Raw genomic sequence first — 27,906 nt, forward strand, 5'->3', positions numbered from 1 at the left:
AAAGCAGCTTGCTGCCTCACTGCAAAGTTCACAGCTCCTCAGTGTTTAAAAAAAAAAAAAAAAAAAAAAAAGACTTCAGACCTTACGTACAGCCTAACCATTAGTTTTTAATGTTACAGTGAAGTGGGCATGACACCCACATTGTCCTGGCAGGCTGGGGGGCTGCAGGCACAGCAGGACCCTCCTGCCGTCACCATTGCCCAGTGCCAGCTCGGGCTTTCTGCCGCCATCTAGTGCTCTCACTGCTGGGTAGAAATGCATACTCAAGTCCTGGAAAACATCTCAGGTTAGCCTAATCATCTTTTCTTGACATTTCTTTTTTCCCCTGAAGCTTTTATTGTTGTTAGCTTTGAAATGTTAGTAGTACAAAAGCAAACAGCCACAGTCAGTAAATCAAGTACAGTTTGTTGTACTCATCTCTTAATTCACGTGTACCTCCTCTAGGACCGATTTCTCCTTAAGGCTCTCCCACTTGTGGGAGTCTCCTCTCCGCCTGGTAGGGCCTTGACAATAGGAGCTCTCGCTGTTACCCTTCCAGCATGTTGCTGCTCACCCTTTGAAATCATCTGATTCACTTCCAGTTATTGGGACAGCCATTTAAAAATTTTGACTCCACCAAAAGTGGTTCAAATCAAAAGTGAATCTTTGTTATTTTGTGGCCTTATTTTGAAATTGTTTTTTTCTTTATAACAGTCTAAAGCTCTTCAGATGGATCTGAAGAACTGAATGTCTTTGTTTCTACTTGGTTGTATAAATGCTCTGCACCGCTGCCTTTAACAGAACTCGACTTAATCCTCTTCCAGTTTTATTTAACGGTCCCTTACGGTACGTAGCCAGCAGTGTTTTCGCTTTGCTCATGAAGATCTCAAAACCTTACAAGGTGTGAGTGACCACTTTGTGCCATAACTCTGCCGTAACATCGGTGTTGGCGCTCGTCCATTACGCGTGAGGCCCGCCAGCCCTTCTGCTCCTCATCCCCGCAGAAGCAAGGCAGGTGACAGAAGGGACAGCGGCACGCTCTCCCTCCTCCCTCCCGCCGTTCCTCCACCACATCAACCCGCCGCACGGGTTCCTGCCGTTTAACGAGGCGGCTGGGGGCACCGCCCCGCCACACCCCGCCGCTGTTGCCCGTGACGTGTACGCCCTGACGACAGCCAGCGGCCCTGCTCCTTCCCGCTGCATTCTGGGAGCAGGGGCAGGAGCGCTGCCGCAGTGCCTGCTGGGAGGGGGCGGAGGCCGTCGCGTCGCCAAGGCCGCGGTGCGCCTGCGCAGGGCGAGGGCGCGGACGGGGCCCGCCTTCGCCCGCCGCCCAATGAGGGGGCGCGGCGGAGGGCGGGGGCGGGGCCCGGCGCCGGGGTGTTTGGATTCGAACGCGCGTCGCGCCGCCCAGGGGCGGCGGCGCAAGCGCAGTGGGCGGCGGGGCGGCGCTGCCCCCTAGCGCCGGGGTGCGGGATGCCGGGCGAGGAGGAGGACGAGGCCGAGTCGGGGGCCGGGGGGGGCGCCGCCGCCCCCTCCCCCTCGCCACCGGCCGAGGAGGGGGACACCCGGCAGCGCTACGAGGAGCTGTGCAGCAGCCTCAACATGGACGAGCGCGCCCGCTCCGAGGCCTGGCTCAGCTACCAGAGCATGAAGCGCAACTATACCCTGGAGGTGAGGGGCGACGGGGCTCGGGGGGCCGCGCTGATGCGGCGCGGGCGGGGAAGCGGCCGATCCGAAGCGACCGGCCGCGTCGAGGCGACCGGTCCTGGGCGGACAGCCCGGCGGGAGGGAGAGGGTTAAGCGGGGGGGGAAGGGGAAGGGGACGGCCCTTGAGGCGCGACGGCCTCTCCTTCACACCGCCCGGCGCGGAGGCGCCGCCCGGGCGTTAGGTGGCAGCCGGCCGAGAGCACGTTCCAGGCGCGCAGCGCGGCCTCGGCCCGTCCCGCCGGCCCTCGACCCGCTCGGGGGTCGGTGGCGCCTCAGCCGCGGGAGGCTCTGCCGAGGGACGTGCCGTGACGGCGGCCGTCGCGCCCCCCCGGGGGAGCCGGGCGGGGCCCGGCCCGCCGTCCGCACAGAGGGCGGCCGCGCAGCGGTGCTCTCCAGCTCCGAAATCGGGGGAAAAAAATGATAATCCCGTGTCTTGGCGGTGAAAAGGCGTTAAAAACAAAAGCCGTCGTACCGCTGTAGTCTGTCTACTGTCGGCTGCTTAGCGGACGAACGTGACGCGGTCATCTCGGTGGACGTTTAGCGGTAGCCCCTCAGTTGCCCGTCTAGACGCTCTCAGCGCAATTACAATAAACGGGGTTTTGCGTGAACGTGGCGCAAAACTTTGTGGATGACTGAAGGCGTGCAGGTTTTTTAAGATCGTTCTTTAAAACGGTGACATAAAGCGGCGCACCCGCTTCGTTTGGGAGAAGGCTTCTACCGGGGGGTGGCTTTTTAAAAATGAAGGTGGCGCTTACAATAACAGCACGTCTGTCTCGATTTAATCGGAGTTTTTTAGGGCTTCCCTTTCCGTAACCAGGCGGCTCTCAACGCAGAGCTAAAGGCAGTTTCGCACAGGTGGAAGGCGGTTAGTCCTGCCGTGCCTGGAGCTGCGTGCGTCTGCCGGAGGAAGGAAGTGTTTTGGTCTGCCAGCACCCCTGTCACACACGCTGCTTGTAACCATCGGAAACGGGCCGGGAAGCTCAGAAAGAAAACTTGAGTTTTCCCCGAAGGTGTGTGCTCGTCTGGCCTCGTGATGCTATGTAGCCCAAGAAACCCACAGCATCGAATTCAGACTTCTGTGCACCAATTTTTACTGTCCTTTTGCTATCAAAACGTTATTTTTTAATCGAGAAGAGAGAATAAAATTTGAAAGGTTTTCGTTTGAATTAATTTCTGGTTTTAGGTACCAGATTGAGTAATCGTTCTGTTGCGTAATACAGAGAAAAATGGAAACGATCTTTTTCTGTTCCCACTGTCTGTTCAGGGCAGAAGAATGTTTTGATAGCAGGGAAACGTAGCTTTTATATTTTAACTTTTTTTTAACACCAAGGCAGAACAAAATGTTATTAGGGGAGAAGAGCAACACTAAAAATACAGTTAAACTTAGGTTCAGGGGTGAAATTTATAAGGTTAACTAGTAACTATGTAATTCTAGTTTTGACACAGTTTGATGTTAAGTATCTGTTTAGCACAGGTTTTTTCTTGTAGTTAAAAACACAAAGTAGCTCAACAGAACTTTGAAACAACGAATCAACTTTCTCACTGGTTGAACTGCATTCATTTAGGAAACAGTTCTATGGGCGCGTAGCTGAAGAGTACGGATTTCTTTTCAATGAAGTCTTTTAGACACCTGATGTTTTAATTCACAGGGGAACGATCTGCATTGGCTAGCGTGTGCCTTGTATGTGGCTTGTAGGAAAGCAATTCCAACTGTAAGCAGAGGGACAGCTGAGGGAAATTATGTATCTTTAACCAGAATTTTGCGCTGTTCAGAACAAAGGTAACTTTTCTTTTTGCTAATTTTTCAACACTTACAAAATCTCAAAGACTGCTTATCAGCTTGTAAAATTTAGAAATTGAGAATAAAAGCTAAATGTCTGTCTTGTTTCCTGCTTTTAAAGGTAGAATTTATATCACTGGAATCATTGTGTTAGAGCTCATGGCCACAGAAGTAGGACAGTTCCATTTGTCATTACTATGCTGTAAAAACACTGGTTTTCAAAATCAGAGATTGACTTCCCTCTCTCAAAGGAGAAACAAACCAGTTCCTGAAGAACAGTCTATTTTTGAAGAGTTGTGCAAAGTATGACCTTCTCACATGAGAAACCATTTTTACTTGGCTGTGAAAATATTCACGCAATTTATCCTTTTTTTTGGTAAGAAGACTTCACTTTTCACATTTCCTGCTTTATGAAACCAAAGTGATGTCAGAATCTGATAAATTTGTTTGAAATGTTTATGTCCATAAAGCAATGAAGAAAAACTTCCTGAAACAACCAACTTTATTTATTAGCAATCGGATTGTTTTGTAACAATTTAGTAATTTGGCAAAACAGCAAAAAAATTTTCTTATGCACTTTTTCTTCCCATCTCCTTTACTGTTGGAGCATTGCTATTGGTTTAAACAATACAAAAGTGTTCCTTTAAAAACGTTGGTTTTTGGGGTTTTTTTCCAAAGCACAAACTCAGGGAATTGAACGTGGATACATTGTTTTTGTTATCTGGGCTATCAAAGACAAATAACACTGAAAATGTAGATGTAGATAAAGGAATGAAAAATAAACAAAAGCCAAATTTATGAAGTGAAATTTATTGAAACTTAGGTTTTTCTCATGCTTTGTAGAATTTTCTTATTATTGCAGAACTCAAGAATTTGTTAATAAATTATTCAGAAAGATGAGGGAAATCTGATTATAGAGTAATCTGACTGTTGGAGCTGATCGTGTCTTTGTGAGGGAAAGCCAGAACTGTGAATATATATTTAACATGGTCCTCAACCGAGGATATAAAAATACTTTGCAAGTTGTCTGAGCTTATCCTTGTTTATGGGCAAAGGACTGGCTCTGAGTACATTGTCATGTTTGCAGGACTGCCATTTTGTCAGTAGTTTGGGAAGTTGAAATTGCACTTTTCTTGAAAATGTATTGTGTATTTTTGAAAAAAACCCTCAACCTTTCATATCTAACCTGTTTGGTATTTTCAGCTTGATCGAGTTTTTTAACAAGATGAAAAAGTGGGAAGACATGGCAAATCTACCCTCCCAATTCAGAGAACGAACTGAGAGATTAGAAAGAAACTTTACAGTTTCTGCAGTAATTTTTAAGAAGTATGAGCCCATTTTTCAGGACATTTTCAGATATCCTCAAGAAGATCAACCTCGTCAACAGAGAGGAAGAAAACAGAGGTATGTTTCTGTTATTTCCAGACTGATTTTGGAGCATTACTGTTACAAAAATATAATGAAGTTGCTTGGTTGTTTTAGGTGTGCTTTTGACTGTATTTTCATAGTGGTTCTTTATAATATTGGAGTTGGTCTGTCTGTCCTTGCTCGCAGTAGTTTTTGAATCTTTTTTTCAGTTTGTCAGATCTGACAGCATGCAGAAAATCCCAAAGCTGCTAAGTTTTTATGATTTGGGAGGCAGGGGAAAGGGGAGAGATTAAAGTCAGCCTGTAGACAAGAGAAATATTAGTATTTCTAAGATTGGAAAGGCTGGAAGAATTTGGTCATTGTACGATCTGTATGGCCTCAGTAGCACATAGAACAACTCAGCCTGTTTCACTGCCTAATAAGTCCCCTAGTTTTCTTCATAGATGCAGATCTTCTGGATATTTTACTTTGTAGTAGAAGCTTTGTTTCTTTTTTACTGTTTGTATTAGGAGTGCTGTGAAAATTAAGTGCTAGCCTTCTTTTCTTGTTATTCTGATCTTAACAAGATTTCATCTGTTTGTGTCAGCACTTAGCATGGCTTGTGATTTCTCCTGGTAGGTAGTAGAGATTGATTTATTCCCATTCATTATTTCTTTCATCTTCACTACTGTGAAGTGCTATTGTTCGGTTGCTTTTATGGGGGTTTGGGTTTTTTTGTTGGTTTTTTTTTTTAATTTTCTTTTACTTTTTTCTAATATTTACACACTATTTCTTAGTTGGGTTTTTTGGCTTTTTTTTTTTTCTTCCCTTGATGTACTTGTGAGCATCACTTAGTGGTATTTGTAACCAAATGTATCTGAGTCTATAATAAAAGACGGGATTTTGTTGGAGAATGCAAAGGGTGAGTAAATTAGAATTGGACTATAGATGGAATAGAGTTATGTATTGAGATGAATATTTGATGTTGAAATGAAAATATACTGCATATATAATTCCATTATTAGAAGAGTAAACCCTGCTAGTTGGTTAGCTTGGATGGTAAAATGTAAAGTAATTTTGAAGATTAAGTTGGAAGATGATACTTAATAATTTTTGTGTGAAACATATGTAATCTTTATGTAACCTAATGGAGTAACTAAATAAGAAAATAAAAGATTAAAGCTGAACAAACTACTGGAGAAATGGAAAAGAACATGGCCTCACAATGAATTAATTTGGCCTGAATGGAAGAATTTCCAACTTAACTACATAATACTGAATGAAATAAATAATATTAAATACAGTCTTACAGAGCAAGCTATGCACTCTAGAAACAGAGAAAACCTGATAAAGACTATTTACATTGTGCAAGTACTGCTTGTTTTTGAGGCTCACATGCCTGTTTTACAATCCATATTAGACAACTACACTTTTAAAAACCTAGAAGGAATGTGATAATATTGGACAAAACATACCTCTATGCCATTTTTTTTGCTGCTCTAATGTTCTCCTGTCTTGGGGATGAGCTGCAGTATATTAAATAGCACTTCCAAAGATATGTTATATGGAAACAAGGAATGATGCTGTAGAGTTATAAAAATTGGTGCTAGGGAAGGGGGTTTTTTGTTTATGGGGGTTTGGTTTTGGGTTTGTTTTGGTTTATTTTGGTTTTTTAATCCACACAGTAAATACTTGAGCATAGTTTCTGATTGGGAGGGGAGGGGGGGAAGTAAAAATATTTCAATGAGTTGATTATTTTGTCAAGATTTTCATGTTACCAAGAACACAACCCAAACTTAGTAGCCAGAACTGTGAAAGTAGGAAGGATATTTAGGAAAACCTTCCAGTATGCTATACGTGGCAGTATTGAGAAATAAATCCTCAGTAGCTGCAAAGCTTTTGATGTAAGAAGAGGCCTCATGAATGAGTTATATTTTATCTGAAAGCATTTTAAACAAAGACCAGCAGAGGAACTTGGTTCTGCTAATCATTTAATATATTTCAAAATTCTGTAAATTGTATAAGATACTATGTAAAATGGTTTATATTAGTACATAGATGACACTCTTGTGAACACACAGGTCTGAAAGTCTTGCCTGTACTGAGTATATTAATATCAACACACTGTGTAATGTGTTCCTCCAAAAACATCTATACATGCTTATATTGCTCAGAATGCTTATGAAGAAGGAATTACAGCTCTGTCTCTCAAATTATTTCAACTGACTATATGTACATTTGTTGTATAGAAAAGCAGAAATAACATTTTCTGTATATTTTAAACTCAGGTATTTACCTGTTCTTTAGAACTAAGGTCACAATTTTACCTTAATAGAAAACATTTAGGCTAGCCATGTTTATAATTAAGTTTACAGTGATTTTCTGATCAAGTCTTGGCCTATTCCTAAGGGAATTTGCTGGGTTGGTCTGCTGTAGTGACATTTGAATCATTACATGCAGACTGAGACTGGGGGTCCACTTGTGTCCGCTAAACCAGGGTGCAACTTTCTGTATTACCTTCAGTCAGGTTTTTGTGGGAAGGGTTTAAGATTTTGGCCACATGATAGTAATGCCTAATTTTCTTTTAGAATATTTGAATGTTGTATGATGTTTTATCAGTCTTAATTCATTGAACTTATTGGGTGTCTTCTTCCTGTATTTTTTCCCCAAAAGACGACAACCATGTACTGTGACTGAGGTTTTCCAGTTTTGTTGGGTGCTATTTGTTCATGCAAAAGGTAAGTGATTTGAAAGGGATTAAATACAGCAAACCTGGTTTTGTTAGTTGTTACCTTATATCAATCCTTAAACACTGAATAGGTGCAGGCATTTCTGAATTCAGAAATGCCTTTGCAGAAAGGGCCTTCTCAGAACAGCCTGAAAGAAAGTATTTTGTCTTAATTTACCCACTGTATGTTTTACCACATTTTTAAGGTGAGCTGTGTGTGCAAATAGTTTGGTAGCTTTTATGTGGAATATTTTTATGAAGTTTCCAGTATTGTGGAGACTTATGCTGTAATTCAAAGGGAAAAAAGTAGCTTAGAATTTTAGTGAATTCATATTTAGATGTTGTTGTAATTAACATAAGGTGTATATGTATGTTTACTAGGAACAAAGAATATTTAAATTCCTCCTAAGTTTCCAGCAACGCTGAAAGTATTTAATGATTTTTTTTATACAACCTAGTAAAAATTTATCATAAAATTGCAGGTGTGAGTACTTTCACACTAGTGTCACAGATAGCATTCTAATCCTTTTGATAGCCTTTTTGCCACCCTACCTTTTTAAAAAATGAGCATACAGCAACTGTATCAAATAACCGTATGCATTACTAAATACATCTGCCTATGCCTGTCTTGCAAGGGTGCTTGCACTTTGGACATAGCAGTGTATATATAAATGGCTGACTGTCTTGAAGACTCAGATACCTTTGGAACACATAAGGGGATCCTCTGTTAATATGCTTCTGCAGAAATAATGCAATCAACAGACAATATATTGCAATGTATATATAACCTTTATTGTAAGAGTAGCCTTAAAGCTAATAAGAACAGCAGAGGATTTCAGCAGTTTTTCTTGATAATGACTGATGGGAGAGAAAGTCACAGGGGGGAACAGGATTAAATCCTTATTTTAGGCTTAAGTTGCTCATTCATATCACATATAGTCTGAAGTCTTTCCTCATCAAACCTGTGTCTTAAAGAGTTTCTGCATACCTAGAGCTTTATTCAAGTACTGCTTGGATGAGTGTTTACTGGGAATTCTGTATAAGTAAGATAGTGTTTTGAGGAAAATAAAGACAAGATTTATATTTCTCACTGAAAGAAAGTCTTTGTAGATTCAGGTCCATTAATAATTTCCAGAGACTTTTTATATTTTTTCATAAGAAAACTTCTAGTAGAAGAAAACTAATAGTTTAATTTCTACAAGAAAAGTGATAAAAGCAATTTTGTTTTGGTTTGGGTGTGTGTGGTGGGGTGGTTTTTTCCCAGTTTAAAAGTGAATCAGTGTTAAGATTCCTGCAGTGTGCCGTGATTTCCTTAATTGGCAGCTTTTGAGGATAGGACAGAGTAGGCTGTCACAATATTGAATTATCTGGCACTAACTTTGTTAAATACAGATTAGCCTTTCTTTCTACACTGTACCATGTCATGGAGGGCTGCCAGCAGCTCCCTTTTGGAAAAGTTACTGGCAATATTATGGACCCTCACCATCACATCTTTGTACAAAGATCAAGAAGGTTGTGGTATTGCACAAGTGCTGTACTGAACACTGTATCTTATGCAGAAGATGCCTTTTTCCAATAGGCTGCAAATTCCACTTCATTGGGAAAGAGAAATCTTTCCTAAACAAGTATGTTGCTTTGCAACCCTTGCAACAGTATAATTTTCATCTTTTTAAAATTTTTTTTCATTCCAGAATAGCGCTCTCAAGTAGTATGAAATACCTATTCATATTCCACTGAGTCCAGAGGAGAGTTAGTACTGTACTTCATTTCCAATCACTCAGGACTTTATTCTTTAGCACAGTTAGGCAGCTGAGGGAGTAAGTCGGTCGGTCTGAAAAATCACAGATTTTTCTTTTCCCTTTTATAAAATCCCTAATTCTGTAGGTAGATTAGACAGTTGACAAGGTACAAAGGGACTTAATGAGTCTTCCTATTGCTAAATTATCGGTTAATATGTTTGAGTAACTACATCATCAATTAACTACTTGTTAATTAGCGAGCAGCTTCAGATATACAAATTAACTTTGTAGAGAATACCATGTCGAGAACATAGTCAATTATATTTTACAAGAAAAAGGAAAATTTACAGTAATTATAAACTGCAAAATTAGTAAGTGGCTAGTGGTAAATTTATTAAAGTGTGGCAGCACAGAAATGGAAACTAAATGTTGACCATTTCAGGCATTAAATATTCATGTTAAGTTTTGTTCACTGTGTTTTGAGGGTTGGCAGTAATCCTTATCATGGCAACCGCACATCAGTGGCAAGTTCAGGCTTGTCTCTGTGATATTTCTGCAAGCCTGAAGATCATTGCGTTCAGTTTCACAAATGGAGAAAGTACAGGTCTTGTTCGTACTTCTGGTATATGCTGCAAAGTAAGATAGTGACTTTGTTTAGTGATACTGCAATTCTTGCATACTATTTTTAAGAATTTATCTTTAAACTCTCTATCTTGACCTTTTTCTTTAAAATGGAAATGGGAAAAAAATACCTCTGCAGCACTGAGATAACTATTTTTTTATTATTATTATTATTATTTGGTACTACGTTGTGAAAGGGAGTAGTAAGCTATTGTTTGAAATATCATTGAGAAATCATTTGTATGAAACTACTGGTAGTGTAAAATTAGATTTATTTTTGACTGTACTGACAGTAACAATTGTTGTGCTAGACTTCATGGTTATGAAAGTGGACCTACGTTATGAGAGTTACTTCTTTAAGATTTTTATTGATTAACATTTTGCTGTTGTACTTAGAACTTTCATTGCTTTGCTGTGAACCTTATTTGGTTATTTGGAAATGACTGATAAATGTGTACACTTAATTCAAATTTCCTGTAGGCTTCATTATTTTAAATAGTTCCAATTATTTGCATTGAAATTATTTTTCTTTTAACAAATGTGGAAACAGAAAATTAAATATAAATTTGAACAAACTGATACATTACTGGTAGAAAAGGAACAATATAATTTAGAAATATTCATACATACATTCTGATGTGTTTTGAGTGAGTTTATTACTATGTGATAGATTTCTTCAAGGATTTAAACCTGTTCTTCATAGTGGGCTCAGCTAAGTCCTTTGGAGCTTACCTGGGAAAAACGAAAAAAAGGACTAAAGGAGTTATTAGTATTGAAAGAGTGACAGAAAAATCATGCTGTGCATATAAATTCATGGAATTGTGATTTATGGTATTAATTAATGGTATAGTTTATTTTACAAGACTGTTTTTAGCTATGGCCATTCCTCTAAAGGAATATCATAAACCTAAACGAGTTCAGTAAAGAGTAATGAATCTGAATATAATCTTTGTGAAAGGTGATAAAAGAGTGAAGAGGTTACAAGGATTTTTTTCTACAGGAAGATGATAAATAAAAAATACTTTAGAGGTATATGAAATAAAGCTACATTGTAAACCAGAGCAGAGAGACATATTTTAACTTTTTTGTAAAGCACAAGAGAAATAAAGTTAAATTTATTACTGTTTATAATGAGCACGCCCCCAGCAAAACAGATTCATTCTGGAGAATGGGGGGGGAATTGAAAGAGGGGGTGGTGCTTGCTTTTTCTAGGACATCTGAACACTTGGGTCTAGCCTAGAAAAAGTTAAAGTTCTTTGCAACACTTTTCAGCAATGCAAAATTGGGGAAAAGGAAAGTCTCAGTCGGAACCCATTCTTCCCCCTTATACACCCACCTGTTATAAGCAGAACAAGATTCTGCTTCAGGCAGATGGAGTAAGAATCTGTTGAAGGACGTAACTCTGCCAGACAGTGGGGCTTGAATTGCCAGAGTTACGGTAACAATTTTTTCTTCCCTGAGGTACTTTGCATTATATAGTTCATGCTGCTTCAAGTTATTTATGCACTGATTAATCAGATTACTGTGAATGACTGAGTCTGCAATATCACGTTTATCAACATTTTGGTAAGGTTTGTTTTCAAAACAGCATAATATATTTGAGTTCCTACACAGTTGCTGCTGTTCCTGAAAACATATTTTACTATTGTATTTGCTATATTTTATTAAGTGTGTGTCTGTTTTACTACCTGCATTTCTACCCAGATATTTATAGTCACCAAAGTCTGTGTTTCCAAGACTCCATTTTTGATTGTAATACAAATATCAACAGTTTCTTGGTTAAAATACTTGAAAATCTATGCTGATTTTAATTAATGTCTTATGTCTTTCTAATATTGAAGGTAATTTTCCTATGATCAGTGATGACTTGGTCAATTCCTACCATCTCTTGTTATGTGCTTTGGATCTAGTGTATGGAAATGCTCTCCAGTGTCCTAATCGTAAAGAACTTCTGAATCCTAATTTTAAAGGTATGTTGAAGAAAACTATCTATCTTTATCCAAAGTCTGCAAGAACTTCTAAGGCTACTGAAATGAGTATGAATCTATGTGGCAGAGAATAAGTTGAATAATAGTGATTTGAAATACGTGGGAATTAATATTTTCTATATCTGGCTATGCAGTTAGATATCTATTAATGTAGTATGTAATAACAGACTACTGAATTTTGTCAATAATATAGTAAGTCAAGAATTTAATTTACTATGGAAATACCATTCAAGGAAGTTCCAAAGTAAAAATGTCAATTAATGACATTTTAATGTTAGTGAAAGAGTGCATAGTGACACAGTTGTCATTGGACACAATCAGACTGGAGAGTTCCCGTGAGGCAGCAGTTTGGAAAGATCTAATGCTCAAATATGAGAGTGGCAACTTGATTGTTTCTTTCTCATTTCTGTGTTGCTACTGTTCTCTTTCAGAAGAGAATGGAAATGTAGGTTGACTTGATAACCACAAATACAAATGAATGGTGAGAAGTTTCCATTGAATTTCTGATGTAATTCTTTCCAGACTTATACTTCATTTTCAGTGCTGTACAGTATTCACATTTACTTTGTAGTGGTTCAGATGTGAACTGGGACCATTATCTCAAATTTATTTGAATAAATATTATAGTTCACAAGTGTTTGATTGATTTTCGATTAGAACTGATATTTTTAATTTTTATCGCACAATATCTAATTTTTTAAATATCTGACTCAAAATTGACTTTTGACAACATTATCAAATTGAGTGGGCATTATATAATTAATAATTCTTTCAAGGGATCTAGTTAGTTTACCATTTTAATTTCACACTACCTAGACTACACAGCATAGAATTTAAGTTTAACAAGAAAACAAGGTATGGATTTGCAAAATTAAATAATACAGTATTCCTAATTGTAGGTCTACCTGATGACTTTCATAGTAAGGATTATAAAGTATCATCTGATCCTCCCTGCATCATTGAAAAACTGTGTTCATTACATTATGGATTAGTTTTAGAAGCAAAAGGCATAAAGGAACATTTTTGGAAGCCATATATTCGGAAACTTTTTGACAAAAAGGTTGGTCAATAAATTTGTAATGTAGAAAAATTTCTCCTTACTCATTATCTCCAAAACCTTTTAAGAACTGAAACGTCCATCCTTTGTTCTTAACTGTCTTGCAGCTTTTAAAAGGAAAAGATGAAAATCTGACTGGATTTCTAGATCCTGGGAACTTTGGAGATAGCTTGTGAGTCACTGTATTCATGGTTTGGTTTGCGTTAGTATCCCTCTGTAATACAATTGCACTTGCGCTGTTATCTGTGTCTTAACTAATACTAGCTATTTGACTTGTGTATTTATTAATGTTTATACATGACATTGCATTTCAGTTCCTTTCTTTGAGGTGGTACAGTCTGAGGCATATTTGAAAGACGAATGATTCTTCAGGATGGTGTTACTTGATGTCTGCTTTTATTATGTTTCTATGTTTTCATTTTTTTGTATATAACTCAGAGTATTAGTATGGAAAAGATGTGGGAGCACATTGAATGAGTGGGAAGTGGGAGGGAAAAATTGGATTTGGTGTTATTTTTTTCTTTATAAACCTAGAGATGCTTATGAGTAGGACTTATTTTCTTTTAAATGGTATGAAAACAGTTAAGTGTAGTTTATGATTATGTGATGCTGTGTAAGTTTTGAGGAGCTTGCAGCCAAATATGAGTTCTCAGTATTTTATTATGTTCCTCCTGCAGCTATACTAAATGGCAAGCCATCAGATGTAATGGAAAAATAATGTCCTTGCCTCTGTTGTGTTTCAGATATTGTAGATTTTAAAGGAGCTCCAATGCTTCAGTCAGGGTTAAAAGAAGTTCTGAAGTAGACTTCCAAGAGACCAGAACTGTGTTCATTCAGTAAGCAGGTGAACAAAGCACTGTCTAAATAAAGGAGGTTTTGTATGTCTTTTCCTTTTTGCTGTAGCAAAGCTATCAACAAGGCCTACGAGGAGTATGTTTTGTCAGTAGGAAATCTTGATGAGCGAATATTTCTTGGGGAGGATGCAGATGAAGAAATTGGAACTCTTACAAGGTGCTTAAATACAACTTCAGGAATGGAAACAGCTGAAAGAGTACAAGTGAAGCATAATTTGCAGCAGCACTTTGACAGGGTGAGTGTGACATGGTCTGTGTTGCTGTTTTTATATGGAGAATAGGTTGAGTTAGTCTATGTCTGATGAAAAGAAGCAGCTACAAGAAATTACCATCTTTATTGTTCAAGGTGATCTGGGAGTGTACACAGCATAGCCAAGTTAGTTTTTGTAATTGATTAGATATATTGTTTATTTGGGGGACAGAATTTCTCCATACATTTGGGTTTTCTTTGGTTAAATCCAGTATAGAGAATATTTAGGTAATTACCTAAAAAGGTGTGTTTAGGTAAATCTTTAGGTGAAGATTATCAAGCACAAAAGAAGGGGCAATTCCCCATGGTTGTTTGGCAGGTGCTGAATTGCCCTGCAACTGTTGGGGCCCTCTGGACCTGTCTGTCCAACTTCCCCTTCACTCACATCTCTGTCTCATATGCAGAGTTTTTTGTTTAACGTATGCAAAGCTGCTCCGCGCTTTGCCCTATGCATTCTTTTTGTTTCCTTTTAACAGATGTGCTTCAGGTGTTAATATTACATCTTTTTACAGTTTTAGTTAAATCACTAGGGAATGGTTTTCACCTTGCTTGCCTAAAAGCATGATACATACATATGTCTATATGTGACTAATGAAATAGTATAGAATATGGTCTTTGAGAGGATAAAGAACAACACATGTTTCAGAACAATAAAGTGAAGACCTATAAAATTATCAGGGCCTTTGTGTGACTAGAGTAGCATTTGAAAAACAGGCACTGACTTTGAATGCAGACAAGTATACCTATGATTACAGAATATCAAAATGTTCCTGAAGATGGAAAAGATATCTTAAAGGAGGAAGGATACAAGACAGGCAAATAAAGAAGGATATAAGCTCTATTAGCACAATTAGATTACAGAGATCAAAAGGGTAAAACAGTCTAGATCACTGAAATAGTTCTGTGATCTTTTCCAGAGTGAGAGTTGCTTAATGGCTTTCAACATTCTGGAGAGAAAAGATCAAAATAACCTTATCTGCAAAATCAGTGCAAATAGTTAATTCTTCGCTTCTGATCTGTTTAAAGAAATAATCAACCACTTAGTTTTGCTGGCATATTTCTGGGTGCGTAACTCTTGTAGGTTTCTGTAGTGATGAAACAGTGTGGCCTATATGACAGCAGCTTGCAGCTGCAATGCTTGTGCTGTTGCATGCTCTTGGGGAGTCCAAGGCAGGGCTGGGGGAACCATCTTTCCTGGTAGGGTATGGAAACAGAAATAAAACAGACTTAAGAGTGTGTGGGAAAAATGGGAGGAGTATTGGGAGGTAGACTTCATGGTGAGAAGACTGCAAAATGTAATGTATTCATTAAAATAGGGAAAATATTTCTTGGTTGTTGCGTGGTTAGATAATTAGAAGATGCATTGTTTTTGCTGTATATTAATTGAAGGAACATCCTTGATGTTGTTTTGATGTGATGATGGCTTGATCTGATGCAAATGAATTAAAATGCTAATCATTAGATTCAGGACTTTTCATGTTAAGATTTAAACCTGCTGAAAGGAAACCCTGGCTCAGTATGCTTTTCCTATAAGCTACAGCTACCTTTGGTACTCAAGGGATAGGAAGGGACTGCTAGGGTTTTGGGGTTTTTTTCTAGATTGGCCTAGTTGTTTCACACTTCACTCCCAGTATCTGCATTTCAGTGTGAGGTCACATCCTCTCTGTTTATATGTTTATACTGTACTGTTTGATACAAACATCCAAGTGACACAGACAAATCTTTTATTGCTGGCTATTATCTAAGACGTGAACTAGTTTGGCCTCTTTGATTCGTAGCCATTTTTTCCAGGCATATATCATAACACAGGGTAAGAATTCTACAGATTGACACTTCTAGGTTATGACATGTATCTAAGTTTTATAACAGTGTACAGTTATATGCTTTTTTTTTGTCTTTTTAGTCCAAATCACTTAGGATTACAACCCCACTTACTGGCCGCAAGTATATTAAAGAGAGCAACCCATATGTAACACCTGTTTCCATAGCAACATACAGTTTGAGCCGCCTTCATACGATGCTGGCAGGACTGAAAAATGCCCCCAGTGAAAATCTGGAGCAAATACTCAGGTAAGTTTGATGTTTAGCTAACCAAATAATTCTATTTTTTTAAATAGTTTTAATAAGAAACGTTAATGCTGAACAGTGTACTTTAAAATGTGAGTCAGTCTTGAAAGGTTCTGGAGTAAAATCGGACCCAGAAAGACATTTAAATTTCAAAAGACTTTGCTCTCTTTATGTAGATATATTTGTCCTTAAGAGACTGGTGGCTGTAAGAACATGCAACATTTAAAACCCAACAGTTCTGAGCTTCTCTAACAGTAAACTGCTAATACAAAGTTTTCAAGGCTTTTCTTCTTCCTACTTAGCAAATCATTCCATACTGTAGGAGATGCAAAATAAAATTTATTCTCCATGTAGATAAACTGTTGCTTCAGGCACAATGTATTTTAAAACAATTTTTATATCATGTGGAAAATGCTGTTTCAATATTTATCCCTGATCATGAAAAGACGCGCATATTTACTACAGCGTATAGAATAACAATAATAGTAATATGCTTTGGACATTTTACAGTACCTATATAGTTTGGCACGTATGGGCGTGTTTGTATTGCTATGCAATATATTTACAGTTTCATGCTTTTATCATATTAAAAAATAGTTGTAGATTTTTTTCTTTTTTTGTCTTAGTAGGAATAGTATGTTGAAAATGTTTAGTTTTTATTTTCAGGGCATGTTCCCGAGATCCTTCTCAATCTATTGCAAACAGAGTAAAAGAAATGTATGAAGTATACTGCCAGAGCATGCAGTCTGAAGGAGAATTCAGTAATTTTTCCAAAGGTGGGAAACATTTTGCTTACACAGACAAGAATTAAATGCCTGTAAACATATTCATCTCTTGTAATTTAGTTTTACTTACATGTTATGCTTTAGCACAAGTGTCTCTTGCGTTACTTTTGTCTTTTCCTGTATTCTTAAGACGTGGCAAATTTCAACGTTGCATACAATTTTATAATCAGCCTTAGCTTAAATCACTGGAATTTGATGATACTTTCCGTTCTACAGAAGTGAAATGAAAAGCACTGTTAAGGGTACCACTTTTTCTCTCAGATTTAAGAGTAATAGCAATGGCATGGATTTTTGTGATAGTAATGAAAAATCTGACTAAATGTAGTCTTTAAACTTTGGCAATTTTGGCTTACAAACAAAGATACGTTAATACAGATACTAAAATACTGCCAGTATAAATTATTATTTACAAAGTTGTCATGAATTGTGAAATGCATGAAGACGCATTGAAAATAGAAGATGCTGTTTCTTAATAGGGCCTTCCTCTGTTCTTGTCAGCATAGTTGCTTCAGTGTTTTCTGTTGCCCAGTGCAGGCTGGATCCATATAAGTGTACTTTTCAATGTATTTTCTGAACTTGAAATACGTATATTGTATTATAGCAATGTTAAGGATTGTTCTTCATATATGGTGTTTTCATCAAAATCTGGGTTCAGTAATAAGTTATTCTGCTTTGCATTCACAAGTCAGTGCAGCACAGGAGAGGGTTTCCTCAGTTAACTTTAACGTAACTAACTGGCTTAGTCCTGAAAGTATTGTAGCCATAGCAGCACTAAAATCCACACAAGCTACTAAATCATAGCTTAAGAATATAATTCTTTTATCGCATTTCACCATATTGTTTCTATTTAAAATTCCTGCAGATGTTGCTAGTAAGCATTTTCGTCGTGCTGAGGTGCTATACTACAAGGTCTTGGAGTCAGTCATTGAGCAAGAGAGGAGGAGACTGGGAGACACTGACTTATCTGTAAGGAAAACTAATCAAATTATACCTCATTTTTAAAGTTGGGCTTACAACAAAGGAAACCAGATGTAGAGCAGAACAGACACCTATTTAAAATGAGGCTAAATCTCTAAAAAGTAGCGTGAAAATACACATGAATGGAAGAAAAAGTGTACAAGAAATCATTTGCATTTGCAAACACAAAGCTATATGAAATTTTTAATGAGTAAAGATGGCTCATTTTGGATTCTGTTCTGTCTCTTACAAAATAAGATCTCTTTTTATAAGCTTAATAATCTTGCTGTTGAGGCAGAATAGAAAGCATTTTATTGTTCTATAGTTACACTGTAAATGAGCATTAAAATTTGCAACTCTCTTGCAGGCAATACTGGAACAAGATGTGTTTCATAGATCTCTGCTGGCATGTTGCCTTGAGATAATTACCTTTACATATAAGCCACCTGGAAACTTCCCATTCATCACTGAAATATTTGACATTCCAGTTTATCATTTTTATAAGGTAAAGTGTTTGATAGCTAGAAGTGCTTATCAATTCATGAGTACTCTATTGACTTACAATTTAATCTCCTTACCCAGATGTTAACTTGCGCATTAACCTTCATTCTCAGCTTTGCCCCTTTTTGTATTGAAAAAATATTACCCAGGTACCTGTCATTCTGGGGTGTCTTGGGCATTTAAAAATCAAAATACTGTTAGCAGTTTAACACAGGAGCAGCATCCAAGTATCTATACAGTAACTAATGGATTGTCATTTTATCATGACCTATTGTTGTAGCTATTCAGCAACAGTGTTTGACATGTTTGTTTAGAAAGATACAAATATCTTGTCTTCTGCTAAAACTGCAAGACAACATATGATTGACTCATTGTAATGCAGCATTAATACTTCTAATAGTCTCATCTTCCTTGAAAATCAGAAATTCTAATTGGATGTTTCTGCGAGAAGAAATAAATATATGAAACAAGTACATTATGTTGATCATAACTATCATCTGCCTTGCAGGTAATTGAGGTTTTCATTAGAGCAGAGGACGGCCTTTGTCGGGAAGTAGTAAAACACCTTAATCATATTGAAGAACAGATCTTGGAAAGTATGGCATGGAAACAGGAATCCATATTGTGGGACAGAATCAGAGATAATGAAAACAAAGTTCCTAGTTGCGAAGAGGTGAGCACTTGTTGGTATGTTTTACATAGGTTTCCTACACAGACAGGATGGTAGAGAGTGGATGTTATACCCTGAAGGAGAGGCTGTGCGTGTCCAAATTTCAGTTTCACCCTATAAGCTACTCAGGGCAGAGAAAACAGTAAATGTGGTGTGCTCTGCTCTGTTCATGGACAGCTCTAGAGAGACATCCAAAATGGAGACATGCAGCTGAGATGATTCTCCCCCAGTATTTGCACAGTGTAGCAGAACAGTGAACAAAATGGACAAGCAGGGAAGGTTTGGAGCAGTCACACTTGAAAAGTTTACTAGACAAGAAGTACGGAAAGTACAGACTTTTAATTGTAGTCATAGAAAGATTATTCCAGTACTGTGTGTTTTAGAGTAGTACAATCACTATAAAGCTTTAGTTAGGCTTTTAAAAATTTATTATGATGTAGTTAATCTGCAATACAGACACTCTAATAAAAGTATAAATATTTTAGGTAATGCCACCTCAGTATTTTGAGAGATCTGCTGGGAACAGTGTTGTAGGTTCACCATTGACACCAAGACGAATAAATGAGGTTCGCGCTGAAACTGGAGGATTAGGAAAAGGTGAGACTTTTTTAAGCATAACATACTTACTTACACTTCTTAGACCATGGCTTTAATTTTTAAATCTAAGTGGTGTACAACAAGGAAGCTGCTTTAATGTCAATGTATAGTTAACTGCAAACACACACATTTGTAAATGGTATTTCTATTGCAACTCACATAGTTAAGTCAGTCAGATGTCTGGGAAGGATGCATTCATCATTTCAGTGTGAACAAAATACTATTTTGATAGGGTGTTTTCAGGAAGTTATTTATATGAACAGCATAGATGTATGTGTACATATGTATATGTTAAATAATATTTATACACGCGCAGTACTTATGTTCTAATAGGTAGCACTTGAATAGTTTGCTTTATTGTTATACCAGAATAGAAGCTCCACTATATATTTAGTTATGTCAAGTCTCAACCTTTTCTCTGGAAAAATAAAACATAATACCTTAATATTTTTCTAAGCTAAACACAGCATTATTTGAGACCATCACCTCTAAAAACAATCTGTAAGCCGCAAATGTAGACACAAGGAATTTTTAAAAATGCTTCCCAAAGAGCTTTGCATGACATTGTTTGGTTCTCATTAGACTTCTGTCACATATTTGTGTTATAAGGGATTAAAGAAAAGAGTTAAATATATATATATGTGTGTGTGTGTTTTTAATTCACAGGTCTTTCATCCTCTCCAACTACCCTGTATGACAGATACAGTTCTCCTACAGCCAATCCTACAAGGAGAAGACTGTTTGTTGATAACGATAATACCTCTGACAGTGGAACTCCAGTAAGAGTTTCCCAACAGCCCGTGGTAAATACGGTGCCTGTGCAGAACATGAATCCTGAAGCAATGTCAGTAACTCCAGTGCCCGGCCAGACACTGGTTACAGTGGCAACTGCCACAGTAACAGCCAACAACGGGCAAACTGTGACAATACCAGTACAAGGTGAGAGAAAAGCCACTAAAGAATTATTGAGGCTTGTTCCTGTCAGAGTATTAGTACACAGTGGGGGGGGTGGGGCGGGACAGTACACTGGTGGAGAAAAAGTATGTTTAAGGATTCATAACTGGGAAAAATTGTTTGAACAGATGAGCAGAATTTAGAAACCAAACATGTACAGCACAAGGATGTTCTGACTGCCAACATTTATAAAATTTAGTTATTTCAGTAAGCCTTCCTTCCTGAACTGGCATGGGATGAAAGTTGCATTAGTATGAAAAGCTTAGTTCAATTTCATTATCTTCTTCTCTCCTTATGTTGAAAAGTCCAAAAGTAGTATATATGAAATTGTTTCAATAAAATAAACACATAGTTACAGTTATAAGCGACTAACTACATGATTACTGAATTCTTTAAAAAAAAAAAAAAACAAACCACAACCTCCCCTCCATCAACCGGCTCTTACTTCAGAGTCTTTCTCTTAAATTACAGGTATTGCCAATGAAAATGGAGGAATAACTTTCTTCCCAGTCCAAGTAAATGTAGGTACCCAGCCTCAACCTGTCTCTGGCCCCATTCAGCCTCTCAGTGCCCAGACGCTTGCTGGTACCCTGAACACTCAGATGACTGGGGCAACATTGCAGTTACCAGGCCAGTTAACTGTTCAGCAGATCTCTCCTGGAGAGCAAAGACAAACCCAGCAATTTACCACTGCCATGTCCATCAGGCCTCGGAAGATGGGCTCACTTTCACTCTTCTTTAGAAAGGTACTTTTCAGTCTAATTTGTGCTTTGCTTAGTTTGTATTTTGGTAAGTCTTCAGTGATTTTTAAAATAGGTACTTTTTATTACTACTAAGCAAATATTCCATTTCAAAGTTAATCTCTACCCTTTGTCTGTTCATACACATACCTGAAGAGTAGTTTTCTTATGCAGGCAACTTCTCACTAGCAAAGGAGTAGACTATCACCACAGCTATCACATCACACGTTGTGAAGCAGATTATGTACTTGACCAGCAGGTACTTAAAGGTGTCCATTTTCTTTAAGGCTCTTTCTTTAAAAGGAAGAAATCACCTTTCAGACATTCTGGTTTATTCAATCCAGTGGTTTCTTATCAGGCTATGCAGTACCTTTCCTGTGCTCAGGACAACTCAGAATTTAAGCTTCAAACAACTGTTTTCTTAGCATCAATACCAGTACTGAGAATGTCTGTGTCTTGTAAGAAAAAAGTTAAATTTAGTTATTCTTCTTTTGGCTTATCATTTGCACAAGTTCTACAGGGTGGGCAAGCCTGAACTACTCCTTAGCTGGGTAGGAAAAGCAGTATTGCTGTGGCCCTAAGCACAGTCTCCCTTTCAACAGGTGTATCATTTAGCTAGTGTTCGTCTGAGAGATCTCTGTGTCAAACTCGATATATCTGATGAACTGCGGAAGAAGATCTGGACATGTTTTGAGTATTCCTTGGTGCACTGCCCTGAAATCATGATGGATAGACATTTGGATCAGCTGCTGATGTGTGCCATCTATGTAATGGCTAAGGTACAGTGTGAATAAAGAAAAAGCAAACAAACAAAACACTTCTTTAAGACTAAATATTCCAGAGATTGCAATTCCTCAAAAAAAACCACAAAACCAGCCAACACAGAAACAAACAAAAAACCCCACATTTAACTTTTCTGTTCATGTCCTCTTAGGTTACTAAGGAAGATAGATCATTTCAGAATATTATGCGCTGTTATCGGACACAACCACAAGCCAGGAGTCATGTAAGTAGAGGCAGTATTAAACAATGTGGTATTCCATTTATTAAATGCCTTAGTTCTATTTGAGGAATGGATTGCTTTTTACAGTAACATTTAGTTATTAAATGAGTGCAGTCTGTGATCCATTCTCTTCAGAAGACAGCAGTTGCATCCAAAATCCTGCGCTACTGAAAGCTTTTTATGCTAAACTATAACTAAAATAGAAAATATCTTTACTTAAAACCTAAGAAGGCAGTGCCTATGGGATAATACTCCTCTTAGGAGGCTGTATTTTCCCCTGTAAGAAGCAGTTTGATACCACAATGCAGTTTCTAACAAGCAGATATATCATGCAGACTATTGTTTCCTGATGATGTAACTGCATGTCTAATCATCCTTCCTTCATTATGCTTCTCTTTTTCCCTGCAGGTATATCGCAGTGTCCTGATAAAAGGCAGGAGGAGACGACGACGCTCTGGCAGCAGTGACAGCAGTAGCCAGCAGAACTCACCTACAGACAGAAGTAAAGAGAGAAACAAAGAAAGAAGTGAGTGATTCCAACTTCAGATGTTTGCTTTTAATTCCATTTCCAAAACCATGTGCATAAAGGAAGAGTTAGGTTTTGCGTGTGGCACTTGCCACCACAAGCAATTCTTTCTTTGGTAAACTTGGCCACAATTAAAAATATAATTTTAACATTTAAGAGTTGCTATAACTCAAACTTAATACTACACCCACTTTGACAGTTTTGAATCTATCACCATGTGCACTTACCTGAAGAGTTTACCACGATGGCCAGCCTGAACTCTTTGAGTTCAGTTTGTACACCAAAGAACATGTCTTTGTAGAATGGAAGGAAATCAGTGCTAGCCCGTGTTCACAGCTACTCTCAACACAATCATGGAGCTGCAGCAGGTTCTTTTGCAGTAGCTGGCTGTCTTCAGAGATAGGAAGAAAGCCACCCACAACATCTATTTTAGCATATCTGACATCTCTGAAGATTCTTTTCTTGATAATTGAACTGACACATTTTCCTTGAACTAACTTTTATTAAAGGAAAGCAAATAAGTGATGCTGTATGTTCCTACCACCAGTTCTCAAGATATTTAATAGATGATGGTATAAACTGTAGGTATTAATGCTTTCTGTCACAGAGGTGACAGGGAGGGGAAGAAAAAAAATTTTTGTATATATATATATAAAAAAAAAAGTATTACCAAGCCAAATATTTCTACTACTAGCTGAAAAAGACTACCATTCCTTATTTGAAATTGTGCCAGCTGGCGACAAGAAAGAACTACTCTTAAAAGGATAGCACAAATGCCTGCAAAATGGAGTTTTAGCTCTGCTTGTATTATGATGAAATTCAGCTTATACAGAAAAGGCACTTGCAGTTTATCCAGTATTAAGTTGGAAATCAAATGTGTTTCTGTACACATACTTGGCAGTTTGTTGGTCTTTAACAACATACTGCTTTTTTGTAAGGGAAGATGCCAAGGGAACAAAATTAGCATCGCTGATATTGACACCAGGTTCACAGTCACTATACCGCAATTTAAAAGTCTGAAACGCAGCTGAGTGTCTGGGATTAAAGTGTTTGAAGTGCATTAAACAGTTGTGGCTGAATAAAGGAGAGATGGCTCTCGTCTTTACAGCTAGCAGAGACTCCAGTCCAGTAATGCGATCCAGCAGCACCCTGCCCGTACCACATCCCAACAGCGCTCCCCCTACTCCAACCCGACTGACGGGTGCCAACAGTGACACTGAGGAGGAAGAGCGAGGGGACCTTATACAATTCTACAACAACATGTATATCGATCAGATTAAAGAATTTGCCCTGAAGTATACTTCAAATGCAGTAAGTTAAATTCTGTGCTTTTCATCAGTAATAGATATTTTTTTTTTACTGTATATGCAGTAAAGTACTCTTAGCTAACCTCACTGTAAGCAAATTCAAGGGATTATATTTTTATGACAGTAATTTCACCTCAAGGACATACTTTATGGCTAAAATACTAAGTACTTTTGATGCCTGTATGATGTTTCCTCCAGTATGAGAGACACAGCACTGAGCAATGTCATCTGCCAGCCTTAGAAAAGTAAGATAAAAAAAAATATTAATCTGGCCTAATAACATGACAAAACTTGCATCTGTTCTAAATGCGTATGGTGTGACATTAGTGGAAGAAAAACTAAATTATGTTTATGGTGACCAACTCACAAAAGCCTTACTGTAGTAATGCCTGAGATCAGATACCAATTATTGGGTGATTTTCATTTTCTTTTGAGCAGACTGATTCTCCTCCGCTCTCGCCCTACCCATTTGTAAGGATTGGCTCCCCTCGCAGAATACAGCTGTCCCAGAATCACCCAGTGTACATCTCGCCACACAAAAACGAGCCTACTCTCTCTCCTCGAGAGAAAATATTCTATTATTTCAGCAGCAGCCCATCGAAGGTGAGTCAAAAAGGGTTTAACTTGCTTTTATAAATCCTTAATTCTACCTTTTCTTTTTGGTAGTGAAATTACAGGAGATTGTGCAACACATCTTTCTGTTCATATAACATGTACCTTCTCACCTAATGCTCTTCCAACTGCCTGTTCAGGTATCTAAGAAGTTGTAAAGCAATTAGGTGTCCAAGCTACTTGTGTACTTTTAAAAGAAGTTACTCTTTGTACCAACACACCTGACAGACTCAGGAGGCGCGGCAACAGTACCCTTTGCTTTCAGGGAACAGATGGGTTATATGGGTCGGAGACTGTTGAAAGAGAACATTAAGTACAATCACAAACTCTTATCTACCTAGTGGGGAAAAATCCTCCAAGTGGCCTTAACATGAAAGGACTTACCAGGTGAACATGTAACAGGCTGAATCCTGTCCTCTCTGGTCACCAAGAACGAAGTAGAAATCTTCCCTGAGAAGCATCTTCATTCTAGATAGGGATTGTTGCACCTATGGTGTAAGGTAAGAGTCCTAACTATGGATGGAAGGGCTTTCAGCTCTACAAGCAGCTTGCTTGAGTTTGAGTAAGACTCTAGCATACTCTAGTAATGGAAAGACCAGTACGGTGATTAAAAAGGTACAGTACAGATCTCCAGAAATATAGCACACGTAATCCCATTGTAATGCAATTAACAAAAGTTCACTTTATATTTTGGTAGTCACAATAACGAGACTAATTCTACTTTTTCCCCCCACCCCCCTCCAGAGGCTAAAGGAAATTAACAGCATGGTTAGAACTGGAGAAACTCCAACAAAGAAGAGAGGCATTCTCTTAGAAGACGGTACTGAAGCACCAGCTAAGCGAATCTGTCAGGAGAACCACACCGCTCTGTTAAGACGACTACAAGATGTAGCAAATGACAGAGGGTCTCACTGAGTCCAGTGTTTCAGCACAGATCTTCCCTCGCTGCTGCTCCGCCGGGCCAGGCTGCTTAGTCCATCACATGGAGTCACCAAGCCTTTGCAAGTGTCTTCAGCCAGGCTGTCCTCTTCCCACCTCGCCACCCTGATTGTGACCCGTCTCCTGCCAGACTGCGCTGAGCCTTTGTACTTGTCGGGAAGGGGCAGGAGGAGAGTCTCCCACAACACCCACAGCAGCGAGGATATGCTGCCAACCCTGCGACCCAGCCTCACCCTATAGTTAAGCTAACCATAAGGCAAGCGATCCATCTCCAGGCTTTGGCTTCGGCAAGCAGCTGAAGTGCTTTCCGTTGCTTGGAGCATGCATCCCCAACACAGCTTTCTACTGCGCACCAGGCATTTAAATCCATTTGCTCTAACCAGTCCACTCATGCTGTTTGTATCAGTGCTTCACCATTTTCATCTTTGGACTAGGAAGTTATATGTGCATCAGACGTGGGAACACTGCACTGAGATAACCATATTCAACAGTGTCTTGATTTGTACAGTAATGACTTCCACAAAACCAATGACTTACAAGTACTGTTCTAGCAAAGTCCAGTTCTGCTTGGAAAAAGAAGATGGAAATAATCTTTTTCAGCCCTGAAGGAAGCTGTCTGGATGGATTCTTTCCATATTCAGGATGTTGCATGTGCCCCTGAAAACCATCACATTGTTTTGCTTTAATGTTTGGGCACCTTGTTGTACAAAGATAGATAATTTTGTTTATGCATTGTTTTTAGCTGTGCAATGTTTTAAAGTGAACTCATGTTCAAAAGGTGGCACTTTTGATAGGGCTGTGAAGCGTCATTTTTAAGGAAGAGTAGTTTTGCTGTATATTTGCAATGGCACTTTCTAAATGTGAATATTTTTTTCAAAGGCCGACTTCAGATGTCTTTCTGTGTTGAAGCAATTTGACTTTTGTATTTATTTTCAAGTTGACATCCCGTAGCTCCCCTCTTCAGCAAATGGCATTAAGAATTTATTTTAACTTGATGTATATGCAGTAAATGAATGCAGGAAGCTAGGGATGTTTGCTTTTTTCCAAGGAATTTTATATGCTTGTCATGTTTCTTCAGATTGCTTTTCCTGAGTGTCAGGAACTGGCCACCTTGCTTACTGAGTAGGACAGTGGTGTCCATCTCTTAAAACATATACTTTGCTTTTTTGTTTGGTTTTACAGGACAGGGTTTGGGGGGTTGTGTTGTTTGTGTTTTGGGGGTGGGGGAGGGGTGTTGGTTGGGTTTTTTTGGGTTTTTTAACAGACTAAATCAGGCTGCCTGGGAGAAATTTCTCCCCTACTAACAGGATAAGAAAGTGGTGCATATATTAGACTTACTAGTTGTTTTTATTTAAAATAGTTCCAAAATACCAGACTTATTAGGAAAGCATTAAGCATACTAACAACTGGTACAGTATACCAATTTACCCGGGGACAGTGTTGTTGTTAATGCAAAATATAGCACACTCAGATTGTAGAGGTTTTTATAAGGAAGCAAAAGTTAAAAGCTTCATGTTTTCAGTCATTCCTGCTCCTCTGAATAATGGGAAAATTTAGGACTTTAATTGAATTTACAGTGGAATTAAAATTAAAGCATCTTTCATTCTTACCTGCATAACAAAAAGGCTGAAGTCAAGAAATTGTGTAGATGTTTCTGTAAAAATATTTATGAAATTGTCAGACAATTCTTGTTACTCTGTACCATTTATGTTACTTTGTATGAAAATATTGCAAGTGTATTTTTCAATAAAGAATTCATAAACTCAGTTTTATGTTCTTGTGTGAAAAAAGCATCTTATGTGCAAAGCTAAGAATAGTCTATAGCTCTCAAACACTAGGTTTGACTGCTTAGTGCAAAAGGAAAGTATCAAAGCGATCACAGAGCTGAGGTCCACAAGGCACATGATATACTTGAGATTGCAAGAACTTCAGTCAAACATTTGCAATTAATAGTTTTAAAAAAGAAAAGAAAATCGCACTTACTAGTCACACAACAAGGACAAGGCTTTACTCTTGCCCCCGTTTAGTCATCGTGTTTGTTCTAAACGCGTTTCCTCCTGTTGCTCTGCCAGAACATGGCACCACGGAGCCCGCAGAGGGTCAGCGCCAAGGACTGCCTTTGCTGGGGCGTCTCTCCAAGCACAGCCAGGGGCTGGTGGTGCTGCTCCTCTTCGCAGAGGAGGCGGGCTGGCAGGGCT

At 38.5% G+C, this 27,906-nt stretch overlaps 1 protein-coding gene across 4 annotated transcripts; it reads left to right on the forward strand.

The window, feature by feature from the left end:
• Window positions 1–1,424: 1,424 nt before the first annotated feature.
• RBL2 (RB transcriptional corepressor like 2) lies at window positions 1,425–27,475 on the forward strand. Of its 4 annotated transcripts, none has more exons than XM_075040240.1 (22): window positions 1,425–1,650; window positions 3,336–3,466; window positions 4,670–4,870; window positions 7,487–7,551; window positions 11,743–11,871; window positions 12,789–12,949; window positions 13,054–13,118; window positions 13,850–14,036; window positions 15,954–16,120; window positions 16,784–16,893; window positions 17,765–17,868; window positions 18,227–18,364; window positions 18,869–19,033; window positions 19,516–19,627; window positions 20,294–20,566; window positions 21,053–21,327; window positions 21,924–22,100; window positions 22,256–22,327; window positions 22,733–22,850; window positions 23,959–24,161; window positions 24,596–24,760; window positions 25,514–27,475. In XM_075040240.1, exons 1-22 carry the CDS (start codon window positions 1,453–1,455, stop codon window positions 25,682–25,684), a joined length of 3,387 nt encoding a protein of 1,128 aa, XP_074896341.1. In that variant the 5' UTR covers window positions 1,425–1,452; the 3' UTR covers window positions 25,685–27,475. The 4 variants fall into 4 exon arrangements, with proteins under 4 accessions (XP_074896341.1, XP_074896342.1, XP_074896344.1 ...); XM_075040241.1 differs by lacking the exon at window positions 25,514–27,475 and adding an exon at window positions 25,111–25,507; XM_075040242.1 differs by lacking the exon at window positions 1,425–1,650 and adding an exon at window positions 3,588–3,842 and having other exon boundaries at window positions 3,337–3,466.
• Window positions 27,476–27,906: the final 431 nt, after the last annotated feature.

Source organism: Buteo buteo, chromosome 11 (assembly GCF_964188355.1).
Source record: "Buteo buteo chromosome 11, bButBut1.hap1.1, whole genome shotgun sequence".
Classification (NCBI taxonomy): Eukaryota; Metazoa; Chordata; class Aves; order Accipitriformes; family Accipitridae; genus Buteo; species Buteo buteo.